Raw genomic sequence first — 24,030 nt, 5'->3', positions numbered from 1 at the left:
GTATTCCATTCCTGTAAAGACTGAAAGGGTAAAACCGTATTTCTTAGACTCTTTTGCAGCTAAATATGGATAAAAATTGTCTTCTTACAATTAGGTGTCATTATAACAGATTTGAAAGGCAGATGAAAAGCAGAAAACATCTTTTCCTCCTGCTTTTTCTACTAGCAAGGGTGACAATGAATTTTCTGCACCAGGGTCTGGTCCCCGGGTATCCCAGAGGCCCTATGGTAATAGTGATGATGAGTTCTGGCATACTATTCTAAACTTAAAAGATCTAGTGGTTAAGCTTAGCCTTAAAGCCCGCTCCTCTAGCTCTCCCAATGACTTGAAGTACCTTAATGTTCTATATTAAACTCTTTTCTGTTTAAAATGTCTGGAGTAAGTTGTTTCCTATAACTGAGCTCTTCCTGACACAGCTTTCATACCACCCCTACCTTGCCCTTTCCTCAGTAGACTTCTTCCAATAAAGTGTCATAAATTTTCATGTTTAGGGAAGAGATAATCTGCTTAGAATACTATGCTTCTCTAATCTATTATAGAATACTGTGGAGGTTCCCACCATAATAATTTGTGTGACTGTGTTTGTGTCTGTGTTTCCTTTACTAGACCAAGAGCTCCTTGAATACAGATCAGGCCCAAGGTCCTTATGAAAGGTCTGAAGATGCCTCACTGCCCTTTGTCTATAGATGGTTGCTGGGGTTGGAGGACAGAAGCTACCTTGTCTGCTTGTTGTGTGCACCAGCAGAGGACAGCAACATCTGCTCAGGAAAGTTCTGAGAGAGATCAGCAGAGAGGACCAATTGCAATTCTGAGACACATGACTTCTAGGTTCTGCTGTACTCTGAATGGTTGAGGAAAAGGGAAATGGGTTTGCCCAAAGCAGGTTAATTGCCCAGCTAAGGCCAGAACCCTGTCTTCTGATTCTCTTTCCAGAACTCTTTCTATTACATTATAATTTGGAAGGCACATTTCAGAGAGTTGATGGAGAATCTGTACTCTCAGTGGTCAGCACAATGCCTGACTGATACATAGATGTTTGTGGGGGGAAGGACCGCAGGGGCTATCACTGCAAGGGTAGGAACCTCTGAAAGTCAGATGTCCACTCTGATACTTACTCTGACCTGGCTAAACAGAAAGAGGCCAAATAACAAGTGACATTTTGTAACTCATGCCCAAAATGTGAGAGGTGTTAAGTATCATATTAACAAATAAGAGGACATTACATTTGCTTAGCTACATCATAAAGATCACGGTGCTGGGATACAGAAATAAACAATACCCAGGCCCTGTCCCCAAGGAACAGACAGCCTAGTGGAGAGACACATCGGCATTTTCAGTAGGGAGTAAGAGACGACATGAAGGAGGGAAACTGTGTGGGGGTGGTGGTATGGGGACCTGTGGACAACACAGAGGGAGGTTTTCTGCTAATAGGGGTGGTCAGTAGGCCTTCAAAGCATTGCAGTCACTTTAGTCAGCTCTTGAAGGGTGAGCAGCATATTTGCTGAGTAAGACAGGAAAAGGCATTTTAGGTAGAGGAAACAGCATAGTCAAAGGCTTAGTAGTATGAGAGAGAACGAGCATTGGCAAAAAGTTTCTAAAGCCTGAACAAGAAAGGTGGGCAGTGAGAATGGAGAAAAGGTGCCAGAAACTTTCTAAGAGGCCACGATCATATTCTTTGTATTGGACACAGTGCAAATTTAATAACAAAATCCTTATGATTTATCCTGTTAAATTCTCCATAAGCAACTTTCCTGCAGGAGAGGCAACACAGGAAATCAGAGAAGGTATTAGGGAGAAGGCATTTGTGCAAGGCCTCAGACTCATCCACTTCATCCATTAGGCAAATATTTACCACTTATTATGCATCAACTACAGTTCTGGGTATTGGGATTCAGCAGAAAATAAAACAAAACAAATAAAAAGAATTCCTGTCTCTATCCCTGTCTCTGCAGGACTTATGCTCTTTCAGGAAAGACAGAAAATAAACCAACACTGTTGAAGAATACAGATAATAAACAAGAAAGAGGGATAGAAAATGTTGGGGAGGGGCTGCAATTTTAGATGGGTGGCCTAGGAAGGGCTCGCTGAGACAAAGTGATTTCAGTAAAGACGTACCAGAAGGGAAAAACACTCCATGCAGAGGGACATTGATCCAAAGACCCTGAGGTAGGAGTCTGCCTACAGAGTCAAAAAAAGAGGGTTTGTGAGTGAGGAGAGGAGCAGGAATGCCACTGGAGTGGGTTGAGTTTTATAGCTGGGAAGAAAGAAAGGGTCCAGGCCTACAAAGGTGCATGAGCTAAAGCCCAGGGAATCACTTATTGTTTGTTACAGTAGAAGGGAAAGGAAGCCATGCGCTACCAGGAAAAAAGTCAACATCATGCCATTGTGGCCATCTAAAATCATGTCAATTATTCTTAGTTGAGCCTTTACTACTGCTTGGCAATTTTCTTATCTCTTCATGAGATCCTATAGGTCCTTTCCAATGACTTTGAGTTCCAGCCAAAGAGAATCAATTACTATCAGATTTTCCATGCCCCCCTCAGCAAGCCCAGAACATACAATTTCCTACTTCAATACCTTTGTTCAGGTTGAAATATTCACTTGGAATTTCATTCACACCTTTCTGAAATCTTATTCAATCTTAAAAGTTCTCCTGATTTCTTAGTCATATCTAATTTCTCTATTTCTAAAATCTGTAAACACCATAAATTATATTAGCCTTTGCCCCTCAGAGCATTCTGCTTCATATACCATTCTTTAACTGTGTAGTTGCTATTGTCCTTAACCAGGTTATCAGCTCTTGGAAGACAGAAACTATGTATCATTTGCTCTGCACTCTCTGTACCTGGCACTGGCCCCACACAGATTTACTGCTTGCTGAATTTAACTACCATTCTTGCAATGTAAGCACAGGACTGGACGTGTGATACTTGCCCATCCTGGGCTCAACTGACTGGTAAGCATTATGGACAGGACTAACTGGCAAACAGCTGTATCTCATACCCAAGAGGCAGGATGTTCTAAAGGAAAGAGCATGGGCTTCATATCCAGATATAACTGGATTCAAGTTCTGGCTTTTCAGAGCTTATTTTTACTATGCAACTTACATCACCTTTTTGAGCTTCAGTTCCCTCATTTATAAAATGGTCATGTACTGTAATCTATTCATATCATCACCCCACTTGAGATAAGGATGAAGTGAGATAATGAATGTACAAAAGTGAGAACAGAAGTTGGCACAAGTGCTCAATAAATTATTGTCAAATTACCTTGCTAAGTCACATCTTAAAAATGAAACTCACTGTCTAGTTTAAAAGTTCCAAGTATATATTGCTTTTTGTAATATGGGGACTCCCCTGAAAATGGGACCTAAACCATATTTTTATATATTGTTTTACTTTCAGTGCAATAACAAAAAAACTCCCCAAAATAATAGTTGTAAAAAATAAAAGCTTTTATGTGCTTTCTTTAAACTCATTTATCTATTGATTATTCTTTTTTTATTATTCTCGTTTAAAAAATTCATTTTTATATATCAACTTGTCAAAAGTAGGCTGTTTTGATAGGGCAATAAAAAAAGCAAAAATTGTTTCCCAATTTTGTTACTCATAAGGCATCTCAGCATCTCTAATACTGCAAAGCAAGACTGTACTCAAAGAAGGCTTTGTCCTGAGATAAAATGTTTCAAGGTCTCTGATACACAGATTGTGAGAAGGGTCATTCATTATATTGAGGCATCATTACAGAAGTTTATAATCCTAGGAGTGATGTCTGTTGATGGTGTGTATGAGTTGAAATAGAAATGAAAGATAAACAATAGTTACTATGAGTTTTCTTTCTGTTCCAACATAGCAGAAACTAAGAGGGGCCAATACAGAGATGATAAGGAGCCAAACCAAAAGATGTACCTAGTGAAACTTCTGGACTCAAAAGGCTATGGTTTCTGACTCTCATAGCCATCACACATCTCAAACCTGTTAGCCCCAGCTATTTACAGATGAGAAATTCAAGATACAGAGAGAAACAGTAAGTTGGTCAAGGTCAAACAGACACAATTTATTGGCTGGCAAGATGGAGCTCAATTATGTCCCTACTAGAATGTAAGCTTCACAAGGGCACAATTTTTGTGTTTTGTTCATTGCTTTTATCTCCAGCACCATGGACAGTATTTGCACATAACAAATACTACAACATTTTGTTGCTGAGTGATGAATGAACGAGTAAGTTAAGTTTAAACAGCTCATATCTAGTGGAGACAAAAGCCATACAGACAATTTCAGTACTACGGGGGACTTTTATGACAGGGAAACTCTCTGGTAAATGGTGGTGTTTCAGCAGAGTCTTAGGAGAGGAACTGGAATTGAGCAGGCAAAAGAGAAGGGTGATGGTAAAGGGAAAATTTTAGGAGCAATTACAAGGCTGAATAGAAATAGGGGAAGGGTTCAGTGTGTCATGGACTCCTTTAGCTGTCTGGTGAGGTCTATGGGCCTCTTAATAGTGATTTTTTTCTTTAAAATGCATAATACACATAAGATTACATAAAAAATCAAATCATGTTGGCATAGTTATCAAAACATTAGAAAAACTTTGTGATAGGTAATATATGTGCTTTATTAATGCATAACAAGATCTAACCTGTAGTTTTAATAAACACTGGTAAAAACAGCTATAAATGATATTCTGGAATATCTGTAATAACTACAATGAGACATGAAATTATCTCTGATTTTGATTGTTGACAACATCACAGACACTGTTAAGATTACCAGGGTCTATTGCCTATATTCACAATTAGAGGAAACATTAAATTTTAGTTAGAGCAGTGATTTACAACCTTTTGCATTTCATAACACACGTAAACTAATTACTGAAATTTTGTGACACACCAGAAAATATATTTTTTGCCAATCTGAGGGAAAAAATAGGTATAATTTTGCTTCTTTCACACTGGACTGGTATTGTGTTGGCTGCTGTCATTTTTTAATTTGACAATCTGAGGGAAAAGCGGTCAGTGTCGCATGTTTAAAAATTCTTGCGGCACACCAGTGTGGCTCTTGTGGCACACCAGTGGGACATGACACACCAGCTGAAAATTGCTGAATTAGAGGTTAATAAAAGTAAGATGTAATTATTTTCCTGTCTAAGTTCACCAACCCTAATTTTTATCCTTGGATTCCTTGAGGGTTTTGTGGATTTAGTGTTAAAAACTCTTGGCCCTAGGTCTGAGTTGGTAGCAATGGAAAAGAAGGAGATCGAAGAGAACTTTAAGAGAGAGAACGATTTCATGGATTTTAGAATTTGATGGTAACTAAGGAAAAGAGAATTATCTAAGCTGATACTCAGTTCTAAACTAGGAAATTTATGAGACGCAAAATTGACTGACAATAACTGACAAGGTCCACTTATGTTTAGAACGACTTTCATATTGCTTAAATCTTTAGGCTTGAGAAATACAATTACTGATCAAGAGGGTGACCAGGTCTTCAAGATTCCACCATGATCTGAAAGATCATGAGGACAGGACCACAGCCTGAGGGGGCAGTGTATGTTTCTGGATGAGTGAGCACAGCATACCTTTCAAGCTCAAGTGCATTGCTCTTTCTACCAGGATACTGACTGTAAAAGTTCCATCCAACTCAGCAGGACCCTCCTGGGCTGGGCAGACTTCAGGTGTGGTGCTGTTGCAGGGCACCTGGTTGCAGGTGGGAGACTTCTGGTGGCCATGTGGTAGAGAGAGCTGAATCTCATCATTCCTTCTGGGGGGTTGCTCGGACTCACTGTGGCTGCTGCAGTCCATGGAGTCCAGCTCATGGGTGGGCCCCGGGTGTGGGGAAAGAGATGAAAGAACCACGTGAACTCGCAAGGCAGCTCCTGAGAGGTTGGAAGCATTTCGTCCAAACAGAGGATATACACCTGCAAGAGAATCAAGGAAAATAAGTGTAAGCAAGCAGGAACCAAAAACACTCTTTAACCTTGGAGGAGATGCTCACTGAGGATGCTGTGGTACTTTTTCCTTTGGTAGGCCTACAGGCCCCAACATACCAATTTGTAAAAAATACAACAAAATAAACCCCACAAAATAAACTGTGAAGTTAATATATACTGTGAAAATTGTTACACCCTACTCCTCAAACTCACACACTATCTCCAAAAATGGAAAGTAAAAGGCTTAGATTTGAAGCCAAAGCCAAGTGACTGCCAGCAGAGCTGTTGTGGAAGGGATTCATGTGCTGCGGGGCAACTAGGCTTGGATGACTTCTGAGGCTGCTTAAAAGTCCAAGATTTTTATGAAATTAGGAGTGGCATGTCTTCTCTTCCACATGTCCCACTGACTCTTGTTTTTAGGCCTTCTCACCAGGAAGCTGCCTTGATATTCAATTTAGCCTGTTTCACCAATCGGATGTGCTCTGGAAGTAGAAATGGAGATCATTTGGAAGGAAAGTAGAAGGTGGTGGCAGAGGAGTCAAGAAAGTAAGAAATTAATATTGGTTGAGTGTTTTTTGTGTGCTAGAGTCACAGAGAGGTTAAGTAACCTGCAAAGATGACTTTTTCAGCAAGTGGCAGGTTTAATTCAGGGATCTGAGCTTTACTTGTTTGCTGGATAAAAGAGATTTTATTTATAAGGCAAAAGGTACTAATAGTTCCTTCAGAATCTTGAAGTTTGCTTCGTTAGACTTATTTCAATTCAGGAAAATATAGTTAACTGATTCACAAATAGCATAAGATGGAAACTTTTCTATTTTTTTTTCTATTTTTAGGTAGGGAAATAACAACCTTACAGAATGTTAAGATGGATAAATATCATATTTGTAAAAAACCTAGTCTGGCCATCTCCATTCTGCACTATAGTTGCTAGATTTATTTTTCTAGAATGCAAAGGTATGTCACTTTTCTATTCAGAACCCATTATAGTTTTCCACAGCTCTCAGGAAAAAGTCCAAACTCTTCTGAGTAGAGGAGGCCTTCAATATAGTACTCTTGTCCACTTCTCTAGCTTCATCTCCCATCATTTATACCAGCAGTACCAAATGACTTACAGTGCCTAAAATGTATCAAACTGCCTATGTCACTGTGCCTTCATGTACACTGTTCTGTTTTAAAATGCCCTTCTTCCTGCTTTTCTTGGCTTATTACTAAATCCTCTGAAACACAGGTCTCCTTCCCTGAGATGTTGTCCTTGAACTAAAGAGATGCTGCATCCCTGTGCTCCCATAGCACCACTGAGGAAACCTTTGTTGTCATTCCCTGGCTTCACTGTACTTGTTTATTCACTATTCTGTTCTCCCATTAGATGGTGGGATGGTTAGAGACAGTTCTTAGGGGTGTGGTGATTACACAAAGGTGCATGTCAGTAGGTAATGCTCTTTTTAAAGCAGCCAGCAAATCTACTTCTTTTTGAAATTTCTTTAGTTATGAGAAGCATTACTAAATTACAATACTATTAATCTTTCAGCATACAATAATGGAAAGAATACTTCCTAGCCTATGATCTTGGGCAGTTACCCACCCTCTCTGAATCTCCATCGCCATGACTATAAAATGGGTCTGATACCTATCTCACAGGACTGCTGGGAGGATTAGATAAAATAACGTCTGAGAGGGGTGTCTCACATAGTACTTGTCACCTAACAAGTGCTTAAACCACAAGAGCTGAGGCTGGTTCTTAACTTACCACTGACAGTTAGTGTCCTCGCTGTCCTCTCTCCAAGTCTGGCCAGGTCCACATAGGCAGAGCCAATCCAACTGTCTGTATGGTGGGGCCTCTCCACACTGTCATTGCCATAAGCCCGCCATACTTGGATCTCTAATCTCTCCTCCCTAAAGTACCAAAGCAGTGATGGGCCCCTAGTGACTTCTGCTCTTTTGGATGCCTTAAAAGTAACCATAATCTGCTTTTCATTTGCAGATTCCCTAGGCTTCTTGAGAGGAGTCCAAAAGCCTTCCTGATCATATAGCTTGTAGCGGAGGTAGCAATATGTGTTCTTATGAATGTGCTTCTGGCCAGCAAGCAGCACACAATGGATGGGCAGCCAGAGCCTTGGTGTAGAGATGGTGACAGTGGCTGGCTCCTCTTCATCCATCTTAACAACGTCCTTCAGGTTATTCTCAAAGCTCCAGCCCAATAGTTCAGCAGCTTCCAACACCCGTTCTCGGTCTCCAGGATGGGTGAAGGAAATTGAAAGCTCCAGACCACCCACAATCTTCTGCATGAGCTCCAAGCCATGAGGCATGGCCCCATCTTCTGGTAAAATAATAGGATACCATCCTGTGATCCCTTATAGGAGAAAACATTTTCAATTATTGTCTTAAAAGTAAAAAGACTTACCCATTCTCTACCCCAGAGCCACCATCACCCTAATCCAAGACAGAACAGAAAACATATACCCAACAGTGCATTGTAGTTTCACGTGACTACTGAAAGGCAGTGAGATCAGGTAAGGAACAAAGGCTAGGAGGTAGAAGATCTGAATTCTCTCCTTGGCTCAGCCCAAAAATAGTGGTCCAGTCTGGGTAAGCCATTAATTTCTTTTAGCCTTGTTTTCCTTATCTGACAAATGGGAAAATTAGTGCTGATCTTGCTTACTAGACAAAGTTGTTATGATCATTAAATGAGATAATGATTTTGAAAAAGCTTTCAAAGACAAGTGCTAAGAAAGATGTAAAATGTTATTAGGATGCTGTGAGTACAATGAAAAAAGCAAGGGACGGGAAATCAGAGAGTTGGGGTCTAGTCCCTGGTCCTCCACCAAGGGAACTGCCACTTAGTGAACACACACCAAGGACCAGGAACGGGATTTCAAAACAGTAACAGCTACTCTATTGAGTACTTTATTATGTGTCTGAAATTCTCCTACTGTCTTGTACAGGTCTGGAAGAAGTAAAGCTTGCCTAAGTGTGGTTGGTAGGGTACGTGAATGTCTCACATGAGATGGACAGCAATTTGAACATTTCACCTAAAATGTCATATGGTGTGCTTGAGTGTGATATTGTTATGTTACAGAATTATCTGCTTATGATTTTATAATAGAAAGGGGGCATTACTTGTGCTAGGCCCTGTATATATTACTTTATTCAGTTCTCCTGACAACCCTGTAAAATTACAAGGATTAAAGTGGGTTAGAATCTTTATTTTATAGAAGAGAAAATGGAAGCCCAGAGAGTGCCCAAATTATCATAGGTATTTAGTGGCAGAGCTACTGTTTGAATCCAGGCTGGCTACCTACTTTAGGTTTATAATATCATTTTAAAAGAGATGTTATTTATTTGCTTTTAGAGAGAGGGGAAGATAGGAGGAAAGAAAGGGAGAGAAACATTGATTGGTCGCCTCTTACATGTGCCCCAACCAGGGACCTAACAACCAAACACACAACCCAGGCAAGTGCCCTAACTGGGAATTGAACTGGTGACCTTTTGCTTTGCGGGATGATGCCCAACCAATTGAGCCAAACTGATCAGGGTCATTTATAGTATCTTAAACCCTTAGAACTAGATTTGTTTCTAAATTTAGAATTCTTCATATTTTAGAAAGGTATACGGTACATAAATAATGTATTATATAACAATCAGTGGTCATATAAGTCAGAGGTTGGTAAACTTACTCTGTAAAAGACCAAATAGTAAATATTTTAGGCTTTGGGCCATATGGTCTCCTATGTGCCTAGCCCTGTGCCAAGATCCTTTACATGGTATAATTTCACTGAATGGTTCAATAATCTTACAAAGTAGTAGATCTTGTTATTTCCATTTTACAGATGAGGAAACTATGGATCTGAGAGATGAAGTGAGTTTTTCTAGATCACAAAGAGTAAATGACAGAAGTGAGATTTAAACCCTGTATCAAGTTGGACAGAATTCTCTCTGGCAGGCACACAGTACCTGTTTATTAAAGTATTACTCAAATTTCAATTTATAATTAAATTTGGGAGATGTGTGATAAAATTTTGGAAACTAGATTACATAACCTAGTTATAGGAAAAGGGACGAGGGAAGGAAAACTAACATTTACCAAATGCTTACTACGTGTCAGGTCCTTTACATATCCTATTTAATCAATTCCTACCTTGTAGACTTGTCAGGATTAACTGTCTCAAACCATGCGCTAACAAAACTGGGGACCAGAAAGGTCAAGATCACCAAGATAGGAATAAGTAGGATAGGACCAATATTTCCAAATTGCCTTGGTGGCTGTATCTTCACTTCATGTCTTTAATTCCTCCTTCATTGAGAAAGAAGAACAGGCAAATCTGGATTTGATCTAGTCCTGCCATGCACACTGGCTGTGTGGTTTTGGCAAATCACCAATGTGAGTCTAAGTTTTCTCATCTGGCAAATGAAAAGAGTAAGATCCTGTATTCTTGCCATGCAGGGTTATCATGAGGCTCAAACAAGATCTAAGAAATTATTTTACCTAATGGATGTCAAATTTATTAGTAGTAGTATCATCATCATTATCTTTCCTAGATTAAAATAGTACAATGTTTTGAAATTCTTTGCTTTATTAGAAAAATTTTGAAATGATTAGGAGAGGACTTAAAGTGCTTTCGGGGAAAACTTTTGAGGTCCTTGGAAGAATTCAGAAGCATGTGTTAAGGGTCATACTTCCTTTTGCATACTTTGAGAGGGAGTTATACAACATGATCTCTTACAGGGAAATGAATGGGAAACGATAGGATTAAAAAATGATAATCTAGAATATAGTTACCAGATCTCTTGATTAGCAGCTCTTTTGTTGGAACCTTTACTATGCCAAGCAGATAATCTTTGAATGACTGGATACTGGTTATATCACTGGCTGTCAAATCAAACAAACAAGAGAAATTAACTGGTGGTCTACTGACCAAAGAATTTCTGTTCACAATCCACATAACTCTCCGTTTACAATCACTGAGTCTCAGTGTTGGAAGATGTATTAGAGACCATTTTGCTTTAGTCAAGTGCTCTCTAAATTGTTTTTAATCAAATCATTAATCATATATGTATAAGTGTGTGTGTATAATTTTAAATCACTTTATTTTGAAAAAATGCAGGCATACAGAAAGGCTTCAAGAATATTACAATGAATTTCTATACACAATTCACCTAGATTCACCCACTAACATCCCAACACATTTGCTTTATCTCTCTCTACATTCTCTCACACACATATACACTCAATACATATTCTACTTATTTTCATTATACCCTTCATAAATAAGTTGTAGAGAATATGACCACTCATCCTTAAACACTTCAGTATCTATTTGGTAGAAAGGCTATACCATTCAAAACTGAGCCCTTTTAATTCTGATTATGATGAACCATTTGGTGCTCACCTGACTTGGTATCTTCATGATAAATGGCAAAGGTGACCTCTGCAAATTCCAACAGCTCTGCCAGGAAACAGGCCTCTCCACTGCAGTGCTGAGTTACTAAGTTACATGAGAACTCAGTGTGATGGGAGAACTCAGGGCAGAAGGTACAGGCCACAGGGCGGGTTTGGCGCTGTTCTTCCTTGGGCAGGAAGGAGAGATGAACGGTGACAAAGGCATTGACCCCTACTGTGGCGCTAAACTGTAGAGAGGGTTCTTGCTCAGCCAAAGCCCTGTAAAGAAAAGAGTGAGCAGGAGAAAAAGGAAGTATCAAAAATCAGCTTGACTGCCTAGGAAACATCTCTAGCATTTCCATGAGGCCACCAAGAACACTGACTGATTATGACTCCTACCTTGGCTTTCATCAGTGCCACAACGTGCTTTCTTAGTAATCTGGTTACCAGAGTATATGTGTAAGGGGGTGGGAAGAGACAATGGTCATCTGTCCATCACAGTGACATTTTACAGACACTTCAATGTACTGTCAATGCCTTTCAGCCCAAACACTACCAGGAACCAACTACAGTTGAACAAGTTGGGTTTATTGCTCATTACAATGAGGGAGAACACACACTGTGGGAATCATGGGGCATCTTAGAAGGTCTCAGAGAGGACTTATAGCACTGGGCTCATATTAGGTGATTTGAAGGAGTGTTCAAAAAAGTAGGGCTTTGCTCTGGACTGTTGTTCTTTATGAATCTTATCTAGAAGGAGGGAAGACTAGAATAAGGCTAAAGCTATAACTGGTAAAGCAGCAGCAGTCACTCATATTAGCCAGGGTGTAGGGATATTGGGTATTTTTGTGGTTTTCTTAATGACCTTGTTTTGGTTTGTGCTTAGGCAAGATTACGGAGTGGTCTTATTTTTGTCTCACTTGGTCATGGTCACAAAGCTTGCCTGGTCTGTTGCTGGTATTCTGTGTAACTGTTTGTGTCTAACAGGAAAACACCAAAGCCTAGCTGTGAGTCTCAGATCAGGTCCCAGATGCCAGAGGCTGCTTTTCTCTTTCTCAGCACAGATGTCCCATGATGTATAGATACAATCTACCCACCTTTAACTGACACTCATGAAGAGTCAAATCTTTTGTGTGTGGGTATAGTATGAGACAAACCTCCTTACCCCCAATTCCCCAAGAGGTCACCTGTTTTTGAAGCATTCCCAAAGAAGACTTAAGGGTTCCTACCTCTAAGATCCTTACTTTACTTGGTACATATCAATAGAGGGTAATAATTTAGGTTTGAATTCTGGCCTCAGACATGTTATACAGCCTCTTCCAAGTTTCAGCTTCCTATTGTTAACATTGCTAAAATGAAGATAGCATAAGGATACAAGATACTACAAATGTGTGTATATTTAAATGACTATTGCAATTTCATTTCTAATGAAATTAGTGTGAAATGACCATTAATAGTAGACTGCTGTGTGCCTATATAATGGCATACTATGAAATATATATTACAGACTTCTGTCAAGATGGAGGCATAGGTGGACGCACTGTACCTCCGTGCACAACCAAGATTAGAACAACAACAGTTTAGAGCCAGAATAACACCCAGAACTGACAGAGAATTTATCTGAATGGAAGTCAGACAGCCAAGAAGTTGAAGTAGACCCGTTCATCCAGACCGGTAAGAGAGGAAGAGAGGAGGAGCAGGCACGTGGAGATTGGGGAGAACTGGGCGCAAAAGGCAACCGGGAGTGCGTAAGCCTTCCGGGATGCGCAAGTTTGCAGCAGTGGACCCTGGGTATGCAAGCGGCGGCTGGCAGACCCAATGAGGCCGCACTGTGGACCAGGGCAGAGCGCGCAACCCAGGATCCCAGAGAAGGGACTAAGGTCCCAGGAGAACGGAGCTACCACCATTGTTCCCTCCCACCCCCGCCCCCACCCCCACATACAACGTCACAATCTAGCGACTGGGGTGCCCAGCCCAGGTGAACACCTCAGGCTCCGCCCCTCACTGTAACAAGAGCAACCAGACCGGAAAAAAAAAAGAGAGAGAGAGGGAGAGAGAGATATGTCTCCAACAGAAGAACAGATCAGTCCCCCAGGACTCATCCTTTTGAGGGACCAAGAAATAGCTAATCTATCAGATGCACAGTTCAAAACATTGGTGATCAGAAAGCTCATGGAATTGGTTGATTTTGGGCGCAAATTACATGAAAAAATGCAGGTTACCATAAAAGAAATGAAAGAAGATGCATGGAGAATCAATAGTGAAGGGAAGGAAGCTGGGACTCAAAACAATAGAGTGGACCAGAAGGAAGAAAAAAACAACCAAGCAGGAAAGAATGAAGAAATAAGAATTCAAAAAAACGAGAAGCTTAGGAACCTCCAGGACATCTTTAAACGTTCCAACATCCGAATTATAGGGGTACCAGAAAGGGAAGAGGAAAAGCAACAGATTGAGCATGTATTTGAACAAATAATAAAGGAAAACTTCCCCATTCTGGCAAAGGAAATAGACTTCCAAGAAATCCAGGAAGCTCAGAGAGCCCCAAAGAAGTTGGACCCAAGAAGAAACACACCAAGGCACATCATAATTACATTAGCCAAGGTAAAAATGGAGAGAATCCTCGAAGCAGCAAGAGATAAGGGGACAGTAACCTACAAAGGAGTTCCCATCAGACTGTCAGCTGATTTCTCAAAAGAGACCTTATAGGCAAGAAGGGGCTCGAAAGAAATATTCCAAGTCATGAAAGACAAGGACCTACATTCCAGATTGCTCTATCCAGCAAAGCTCTCATTTAGAATGGAAGGGCAGATAAAGTGCTTCTTAGATAAGGTCAAGTTAAAGTAGTTCATCATCACCAAGCCCTTATTTTATGAAATGCTAAAGGGACTTATCTAAGAAAAGAAGATAAAGAAAAAACATGTAAAGGACAGCAAACTCACAATTATTAACAACCACACCTAAAGCAAAACCAAAAGAAACTAAGCAAACAACTAGAACAGGAACAGAACCACAGAAATGGAGATCACATGAAGGGTTAGCAACAGGGGAGTGGGAGGAGGAGAGAGGGGGAAAAGGTACAGAGAATAAGTAGCATAGAATGTAGGTTGAAAATAGATAGGGGGAGGGTAAGAATAGTATGGGAAATGTAGAAGCTAAAGAACTTATGACACATGGACATGACTAAAGGGGGGGATATGGGTGGGAGAGGGTGTACAGGGTGGAGGGGAGTGAAGGGGGGAAAATGGGACAACTGTAATAGCATCATCAATAAAATATATTAAAAAATAAATTAAAAAAGAAATATATATTACGCCTATGAAAATGAGATATGAATAAATAAAATGTTAGCAGTGGCTAAAAAATAATGATAAATTACTCAGTGTTTTAAAAATTACATTAGATAATATATACAAAGCAGAGAACCTGCCTATGGGCAATGAAAAGACTCTTTTTAAAAAAATTATAGGGGTGACATTGGTTAATAAAATGATACAGGTTTCAAGTGTACAATTCTATAATACATCATCTGTATATTGTATTGTGTGTTCACCATCCAAAGTCAAGTCTCCTTCTGTCACCATTTATTGCCTCTTTACCCTCTTCTACCTTTCCCCACCATTTTCCCCCCGGTAATACCATCCTGTTTGTTGTCTGTATCTATAAATATTTTTTTTTTGCTTAAACCCTTCACGTTTTTTACCCAACCTTCTAATCACCCATCCTCTGACAGCTGTCAGTCTGTTCTCTGTGTCTAATGAATAACAACAACAAAGAAACAAAATGGAAAAGACTCTTAATAGGAAACTCTCAGAGATGGTGGTAATATGACAGAAAAGTTTGGACCCCAGCCTGGTCTATATTTATTCATTCAGTAATTATTTATTGAGCATCTGCTCTGGGTGTCATGCATTGGGTTCAGAGCTAGTAAAATAGCTACAATTTCCAACCCATGTGGAACTTAAAAACTACTGGCTACATCCAAGGAAGTTTCTGCTAAAGATCAGGTGAGTTAGAAGACTCAAGTAAATAAGAAAGAAGTACTTTCTTTACATAGACACTAAAAATGTATTTTCAAAAAGACCACTGGCACATCAAGTGAGGGCTGGTGTGACTTAATGAGAGAAGGCTCACTCCAGAGCACCTGCTATCTGAATACCAGGATGAAGATTCAAAGGAGGAGTAAGTTTATATTACCAAGAATTCCTCTTTTTCATAATAGGCAATGTAAAACTTATTTCTGATTCTAGTATATTCTACCACCTAATAAATGTAACATTAATTATCTATACAAATGGAAATAATCATAAAAATCCACACATTGGTATAGAATTTAGTAGTTTATAAAAGTGACTCCACATATGTTCATTTTTACACTAATCCTTATAAAATCAGGGAGGTGGTATGTGTTCATAATTTTCATTTCCAGATGAAGAAACTGACACCCAGAGAGGTAAAAAAAAAAAAAACAAAACTAGCTCAAGATCACGTATGGCTAGTGGCCAATGGCTTCAATTTCCAGTGCAGTTCTGTTCCTATTATACCATGCTATGCCTCACATCCTGTAGAACTCTCCTAACCTATCAGAAGAATAGCGTTAGAAATGGCCTGGCTTTTTGCCTTTCCTTATCAAAACTGTAAGAGACCAACTTCAGGACTCACAACAAACTGCCTGTCATCCAGTATGACTTTCCCCATGAGTCCCCAGAGAAGGGGACTACTTATTGTGTTTCTCATCTATTATTCAGTTTCTCTGAGATCTACCAGTTATCTAAATTTCAAATACTTCTCTGCCAACTAAATAGTAGTTAATTTAATACCATATTTAAGAATTTTGCCCTTGGATGGGTCTCAAACAGAGCAGGTACTATAGAGACAAGTTTCATGCCTCCACGCCTTTGCACATGTTCTCTTTGACCAGAGTAATTCTTAGTGCTCTTGGGTATTTTGATAAGTCCTACCTTTCTTTCAAGACTCATGTTCATGAGATATTTTTAAGCAGCCTTGAATGCTTAGTTGAACACAATGGACCTTATTTTGTGAACCAGTTGTCCTTAAAATAGATTGTGTATAACCTAGGGGGTTCATGGGGTAAACTACTTGCACATAGGAAAAAATACTAAAACTTCTATATTTGTTATCTAATATACTAAAGTTTTACTGTTGTGATATATTTTATAATGTATTTAATATATTAGCATAGTAGTACATGAAGATAATTTATACATAAGTATGCACATATTTGGGGGGTATGCTGAATTTTTATTACTTACTACTATTAACAGGAATAGACAATTAAAATTAAGAGACCACTGCTACTAACAATGGGAAGCCATCAAAAGTTTTAATGTGAGGAAGTGACATGATTAAAAAACTGCCATGGTATCATTTATATTAACACTAAAACGTTCTTGAGCAATTTCTGAAAAAAGTCTATTTGGAGAATTTAGTGAAGAAAAATATTAACTACACTGAACATTTTACCAGCTGTGTTAGCATCAGATCTCACATGGGCAGTACTTCAATTAGTTATTCAGAGTCTATGAAGTTAAAGGCAAAGGAGTTACAAGGGTAAAAAGTTAAGGAGCACTTGTTTCTTCTTTCTTGAACTAATGTCCAAAGTGAATGAGTCTGCAGAAGGGGGAGTATGACCTAGTTCTCTTTCTTACTGAGCATCTGTTATGTGGTGGTGGTGGGGGGGGCGAGATACAGAGAGGACTTCAGGCGGTGTCAGTGACTAGAGGAATTCACAGCCTAGTGGGACAAAACTCATGTATGTAAATAATGTAAACAGGGTGACATGTGCTGCAACCACAGTGCTAACAGACAAAGGACAAGTACCAATTCTGTCTACATGTAGGAATACATAAAGGAAGGCTGCAAAGAAGCTGCAAAGTCTTAAAAGAAAGTAGGAGTTTGTTTAGAGGACAAAAGAAAGAACATTTAAGGTAGAGAGAAGTATGAGCAAAGACCTAAAGGAGGTAAAGAGGGCCAAACTCTTTATATATAGAAACAGTGCTCCAGGCAAAGAAAACAGCAAGACAAAGGCCCTGAGAGGAAAATGAGCTTGGTGTATTCAGAAGCAGTAAGAGACGAGCAGCTGAAGTGGAATAATCAGAGGGAAGACTAACAAGAAGAGATGAAGTCATAAAGATAATGTGGTCAGGCCATGGAGGGTCTTACAGTCATTTTAAGGAGTCTGGCTTTTACTTTGAATGAGATGGAAAGCCAATGGTGTGTTTTAAATAGTGTGTGTCAAGATCTGACTTAAATTTTCACAAAATTACTGCCTTTTGTATTGAGAACAGACTTGAAGGGGAACAAGCTAGAGAAATAGACGTTGGTACTCAGAGACAGAACATGAGATTATAGGAGAGTTGTCATGATTGGTCCTGGCATGTTTTGAGGGTGGAGGGTATGACTGTGGAAATAAGTGAAATGGTTAAATAAGGTCGAGGATGAAGTTGTTAGACAAGGTTAAGTTGGTAATAACAGTTAGAAATGGCAAAGTTTGCCAGTGATTTACTCACATATTCTTAACTGCTATCTTAAAAAAGAAGAATAGAGTTGTTAATGAACTGAAAATTGTACACAAAAGAGTTCTGTGTATTTGAGCATCACATATGTTGTGGACTGCAGTGCAAAAACGTTTGAGAATTGCTTTTCTAAGGGGAACTTACTTGGCTGCTGCTTGCAGACCACAGGCTCTGATAATCTGGACCGAGATAGAGACAGCTCGGGCAGCAAGAACTCCGTCTGCTGTCCTTGGAGAGCGCCTGTACCTTAAGCTCACATCTAGTAAACCTGAAGAATGAGGATAAAAGGAAAAAAGATTAAAAAGGGTGGCTGGAAGAATCTCTGCTCTATCAAACCAAAGTCCTGGTCAGGAAAGAAGAAAGAGAGTAAGCACTATAATCCCAATGAACACTAAGGGGCCTTAGCAGTGAGAGAATCTGTCCATGGTCAGAATCACATTGTATTATCATACTGAAGGTTTACTAAAGCCATAACAGTAGTTTCTATTTTCTCTAGATATCCAAGAATCTATGGTTCAGAGATTCAATAGCCTGCCAAGATTAGATAACTATCAGAGGCAAAAGTTACTTCCAGATTTTCTAAACTTCCAGTTATTTTTACAGAATTAGGATGGCTCCAGCTTTTCTTCTTTTTAAACCTTTAAAAGGTTTTCATACTCTTTTACTTCTGTCATCCTCCTGCCACCACCACTTGAAACACTCTTCATATGCCACCTCTTTTTTTCCAAATCTACCATCCCACTATCACATTTCAGGGAATGCTTTAAGGAACAATAGAACAAGCTGATCAGTGAGCATTAAGAGGAACAACTGAATCTTAATCATGGCAAGATAAAACCTTTTGTTTTGGCAGATACTCCCCAGATTGTACAGTAATGTGACTTAGGAGGCTAATATTAGTTTATCTATTATGCACTAGGAGGGTAGGTCATCCTGCTGGAACCATTAGAATATAATTCACAACCTCAACTTGAGCAAAAAGGAAAAAGGACTTGTGTTGTCATGGACTACAGTGTGGTGAGTGCTGAGGGGAGGTGGGTATAAGGTGACTGAATGGTAATGGAAAAAGTACAATAAAGATTAAATTAACCCCCCCCCCCCCAAATACCTCAAATTCTAAGTAATTCCTTCCAATCTAAATTCTAACCTTCTCCTTCCTTACTGTGAATTCACAGTTCATGCTAATTATTTCCACCAATCCCACATCTGCTTATGTTGCTTTGAAATAATAATTCTCTGAGTATACCTATATAATACTTAGGATTTATTTATTCTATTTTATTTTTTAAGATTTTATTTATTTTTAGAGAAAGGGGAAGGGAGGGAGAAAGAGAGGGAGAGAAATATTGATTGGTTGCCTCTCACACACTTCTAACTGGGGACCCGCAACCCAGGCATGCACCCCAATCAGGAATCGAATCTGTGACCTTTTGGTTTGCAGATGATGCCCAACCCATTGAGCCACACCAGTCAGGGCCAAAATACTTAGGATTTAGGCTGCAAGGGCTTATTAAATAATTGCTGAAGTTAAAAGTGAAACGGGACAAGCAACATTTATATAAACTGTCTGCAGAACTATGAATTTTCTAAAATTGTATGCTAAATTTGGAGTGTATATCCTACACCAATTTTTCCGAGAAGGTGTCTCATAGTTTTCAGCAGATTCTTAAAAGAGTTAAGTACTACAAAATGTGAAGAATCATTACTTTAGAAAGATATTTACATATACTGACTTTGACAGGGAAAGACAAAACAGTCTTCAATTACCTGTTGATTGGTTCCTCAGTTCTTTCCTATTCTCAAGCCTGGGGGTTAAAGGGAGACTAAAGGTCTGTATTCCTACATTCTCACGGTACTGCACGGTTACCAGGGCACAGATCCTCGATAATGGCAAAGTTCCTCTGGCAACCATCTGGTCTCTCACATTAGGATAATAGTATCTGTAAGCAACAAAAGCACAAGCTGTCAGTTGGAAGAATTAGGCAGATGAATGATTCAGTCTGTCCTAGGGATCAACTTTCAGCATCTAGTTATCTTTGAAGCCTGATCTCTATTTGTGGTATATAGCTGTGGTTGTGTCTGGCTGAATTTACTGCCTGTTATGTGGAGGTGGAACCCCATAAATTATACCCTGTGTTCAGGACAAAACCCAGCTTCCCACAGGCTTTCTGTATGAGCTATCTGCATCTGGCCTGGACCTATAGGAGTAGCCACTCCTGACAGCATCCACCCTGCAGTAGCACAAGTGGTTCTAGGTGGAGCAGTACCATCTCTTCTGTGGCTTCAGGCCCAAGCCCCACAAATTTGGAGGGGTAACGAGGATCTGTTAGTACTTACACCACACTATTTCCTTATCTCAAAATATCCCATTCTTAGATTACAAAGTTATCAAACCTAATTTTCACCTGATTCTATTTAGGAAAAGGATTTGTCAAGTGGCTGGTACTCTTCTCTCGTTCTGTTCCTGATGCTGTTTCCTCTCTTTTTAGATTTATACTCTCTTAGTCATTTAATTGGTTTCTTGGGGCCAGGGATACAAAGGAGGAGGCTGAACACTATTTTAATGACACTATTTTTCCTGGAAATTGCCAAACTCTGTGGCATAAATGGAGGAAAAAACAAATTACAAGAAGTGAGTCTGGAAGGCCATTATAGTAATTTAGGCATGATATGATGTGGGCCTGAACTTCATAAGGCAGTAAGATAATCAGAAAAAGGGTGATTGATACATATGAGAGATAGTAGGAAGTAAAACTGGTAGAACTTTACTTATGATTGTTAGTAGAGGTTAGAAATATAAGATATAACTGCTCCCAAGAGCTTAATAGTTTAATAGATTTCAGCAAAATCTGGACAAGAGTTACTAATATACACAAATAATATAAAGCAGGGCAGAAGGGACTGCCTAGTTTCCTTACAATTCAGCTTAAGCTGGTTATGGGAAGGATGCTCTATGCTTGTGTATTTGCTTCCTAGGCACAGGATTGGGTTCTCCACACTACCTGCACCAGATTTCAAAGTGGACTCCACCTCCAGGCATGAGTGCTTGTGCAGAGAAGGCACTGAGTAGGAGCCTTTGCACTGGAACTTCAGTTGGCAATAGGAGAGAGTGATGGTGCTCACTATTAAAGATGGGGTCTGGAACACAGAGTGTGGTTGTAGATCTGAAAGGCTTCAGAGTGATTCCTTTGGAAAAGAAAAGCAATTCAGAACAATCCAACACATCATTTAGTGTTTTATATGTAGTAAGACAGTAAGTTAATATATTGTACTATTCAATTGCATCTTCATAATATTCCTCTAAAGAAAACAAAGCAAATATTATTACTCCTACTTCACAGATGCGGATATGAACGCCTTGAGGTTACATGGTGAACCCAAAGGTCTTAGAGCTAGTAGGTCACAGACCTGGAGCCAGATATATTTTCAGAATGTGATTTCTATCAAAGGTCCATTTCCCTAGTAGCTATGGTATGTACCTAAGGTCTCATCACGATACAAAGAAAAAGATCACTTTATTGGTGGACAATGAATGGGGGCTCCAACTTCTCTACATCTTTGCCAACACTTATTCGTCTTTTTTCCTTTTTAAAAAAAAAAAGATCATAGCCATCTTAGTGGATGTAAAGTGGTATCTTGTGGTGGTTTTGATTTTTCAGTCCTCAAATGACTAATGATGTTGGGTATTTTTTCATGTGCTTATAAACCATTTATACGTCTTTTGAAGAAATGTCTTCAGCTCCTTTGCTCATTTTTTAAAGATTTTATTCATTTCTTTTTAGAGAGGGAAGGGAGGGAGATAGAGAGAGAGAGAAACATCAATGTGCAGTTGCTGGGGGCCATGGCCTGCAACCCAGGCATGTACCCTGGCTGGGAATTGAGCCTGTGACACTTTGGTTCGCAGCCCATGCTCAATCCACTGAGCTATGCCAGCCAGAGCTTCTTTGCTCATTTTTAATTGGATTGTCTTTTTATTATTGATTTATATGAGTTCTTTTATATATCCTAGGTACAAGTCTGTTAATGTGAATTGTAAAACCAATACTGGTAGCTCTTCTGTATCATTTGCCAACATGCTCAGAATGGCAAAAAATTTGAGTCAGCAAACTTGCTCATTCCAAAATGAGGTAAAAAAAAAAAAGCAATACTTTGTCTCCTCATTAAGCTTTCAGAAGTGCCCAGAAGATAGATATGACTGGGGACAGTACAGTGTAGTGCAAGAAGCTCTGGCTCTGGGACCAGTGAACAAGGTATGAATGTCAACCTCGGCATTTGTTAGTAGTGAACCTTGTTTTCTCTTTTGTAAAATAAATAGAACTGACCAGAACAAGCTGTTTTCAGGATTTAAGATTATGATCTACTATGCTGTACACCTGAAATTAAACAAAATACTGAATGTAAACTGTAACTGAAAAGTAAAATAAGATTATAATCTATATGAGATATGTATATGTACATTTCTCCCAGAAGCAATGGTTCAGTATTTTCTAATTTAGTGTTCTTAAAGACTTCATAGAGTATACTTTCATGGATAATGAGAATCAACTGTATGTTTATGTATGGTAAAAGTAGGCATGTTAATGACATAACATGGGACAAGATGTAAGTAATTGATGGATCTAGGTAAAGGGTATACAGAAGTTCTTTGTACTATTTTTGTAACTTTTCCATACATTTGAAGTCAAATCAAAATGAAAAGTTACAAAAAAAATTTTAAGAAGAGTAAAATAAACACTTCCCCTGCCTTCTGTACTGGCCAGGTAAGAATAGAAACATTAAGGAACATAAAATTCACTCAGGAAAAAAAAAATTCTTAAGTACACCCAATAAAAGAATTATATAAGAATAAGAAGACCTAATTTCCCAAACTTACCATTTTCAAGGAACTCAGGTCCTTTTAGCATACTGGGTTGTGAGTCTTGAACTGGAAAGTAATACTGAACATAACAATCTGCTTCTCCCCAGACAGTTGCCTGAAGAGGAACTAGCCCTTTAACCTTGTCTACATGGAGCTCAAAGTGGTGCTCCATCAGTCCATTTCCTTGGTCTTCTGCCTATTAAAACAGAGACTGGTGAGCTTTAAAGAGTAATTTGCTTAGCATATTTTTTGCTTCTCTATGAAATCTGAGTACACATGAAGAAATAGACATAATTAATTAGCCTATATTAAAACATACTTAATTTTCATTGTATATAAATCTCACAACTGCTAACTGTAATCAGATCAAGCTAGATTTATTCTAGACTGTTGCGACTGCATCAATACTATAAAATCTATAAATGTAATCTAGTACAATAACGAACCCAAGGGGGGAAAAACATGATTATCTCAATAAAGGCTAAAAAGGTATCTGATAAAATTCAACATCTGTTCCTAATTCTCAGTACACTTAAGAATAAAAGGCCACTTCCTTAATAAAATAAGGAATACATATTCAAAGCAAATTTACTTAATTACTATTTACTTACTATTTTTAATGAAGTAGGTATAATACCCAAACTGTTCATTAATGGTAAAGACTACTTGGGAGGTAGTGAATATACAGTTACAGAAGGTACTTCTACTAATAATTAATAATGTAGTTACTATTTGCTATGAGCCAGGCATTCTATAAAGCCCTTCACTTATATTAGCTAATTTAACATGCATAGCTAGTTACAGTGGGACCAGAGTTTTAACTCAGGTAGTCTGATTCCAGAGCCCAAGGTCTTTACCTCTATTTTATACAGCTTCAGCAGACAATAGGTAACTGATTATTGGGAATATTCAAAGGGGGAATTCAAGATTCAGATGAGGGTTGGACTGATTTTTTTTAAAGATTTTATTTATTTACTTTTAGAGAGAGGGAAAAGGAAGGATAAAGAGAGGGAGAGACCACATCAGTGTGTGGTTGCCTCTCATGCACCCGCTACTGGGGACCTGGCCTGCAACCCAGGAATGTGCCCTGACTGGGAATCGAACCAGTGATACTTTGGTTCCCAGGCTGATACTCAGTCCATTGAGCTACACCAACCAGGGCCAGACTATATGATTCATGCATGTTTAACATTCAATAAAATTGGAACAGAAACTGAACTGGGTCTTTGAAATCTAAAAACATAGGTTAATAATACCTGCTCAAAAACCTTCCTTATGGACACAGAAAACTTACAACTTGATTCCCCAGAAAAGAAAAATATAGGGAAAAAAGCCTC

At 39.0% G+C, this 24,030-nt stretch overlaps 1 protein-coding gene across 3 annotated transcripts in view; it reads right to left on the bottom strand.

Moving 5' to 3' along the window:
* Nucleotides 1-24,030, bottom strand: part of C2CD3 (C2 domain containing 3 centriole elongation regulator) — a 123,074-nt gene that overhangs the window by 43,253 nt on the left and 55,791 nt on the right. For all 3 annotated transcript variants that reach the window (XM_028515806.2, XM_028515804.2, XM_036028819.1), the window contains 8 exons: nucleotides 22,709-22,889; nucleotides 20,838-21,021; nucleotides 19,603-19,775; nucleotides 17,980-18,103; nucleotides 11,313-11,581; nucleotides 10,703-10,792; nucleotides 7,673-8,275; nucleotides 5,575-5,913 (listed from right to left, as the gene is read on the bottom strand). In XM_028515806.2, coding sequence (XP_028371607.1) covers nucleotides 5,575-5,913; nucleotides 7,673-8,275; nucleotides 10,703-10,792; nucleotides 11,313-11,581; nucleotides 17,980-18,103; nucleotides 19,603-19,775; nucleotides 20,838-21,021; nucleotides 22,709-22,889 — 1,963 coding nt within the window. The remainder of the gene's footprint in view (nucleotides 1-5,574; nucleotides 5,914-7,672; nucleotides 8,276-10,702; nucleotides 10,793-11,312; nucleotides 11,582-17,979; nucleotides 18,104-19,602; nucleotides 19,776-20,837; nucleotides 21,022-22,708; nucleotides 22,890-24,030) is intronic.

Source organism: Phyllostomus discolor, chromosome 6 (genome assembly GCF_004126475.2).
Source record: "Phyllostomus discolor isolate MPI-MPIP mPhyDis1 chromosome 6, mPhyDis1.pri.v3, whole genome shotgun sequence".
NCBI lineage: Eukaryota > Metazoa > Chordata > Mammalia > Chiroptera > Phyllostomidae > Phyllostomus > Phyllostomus discolor.
This window is presented reverse-complemented; position numbering and strand designations above follow the sequence as displayed.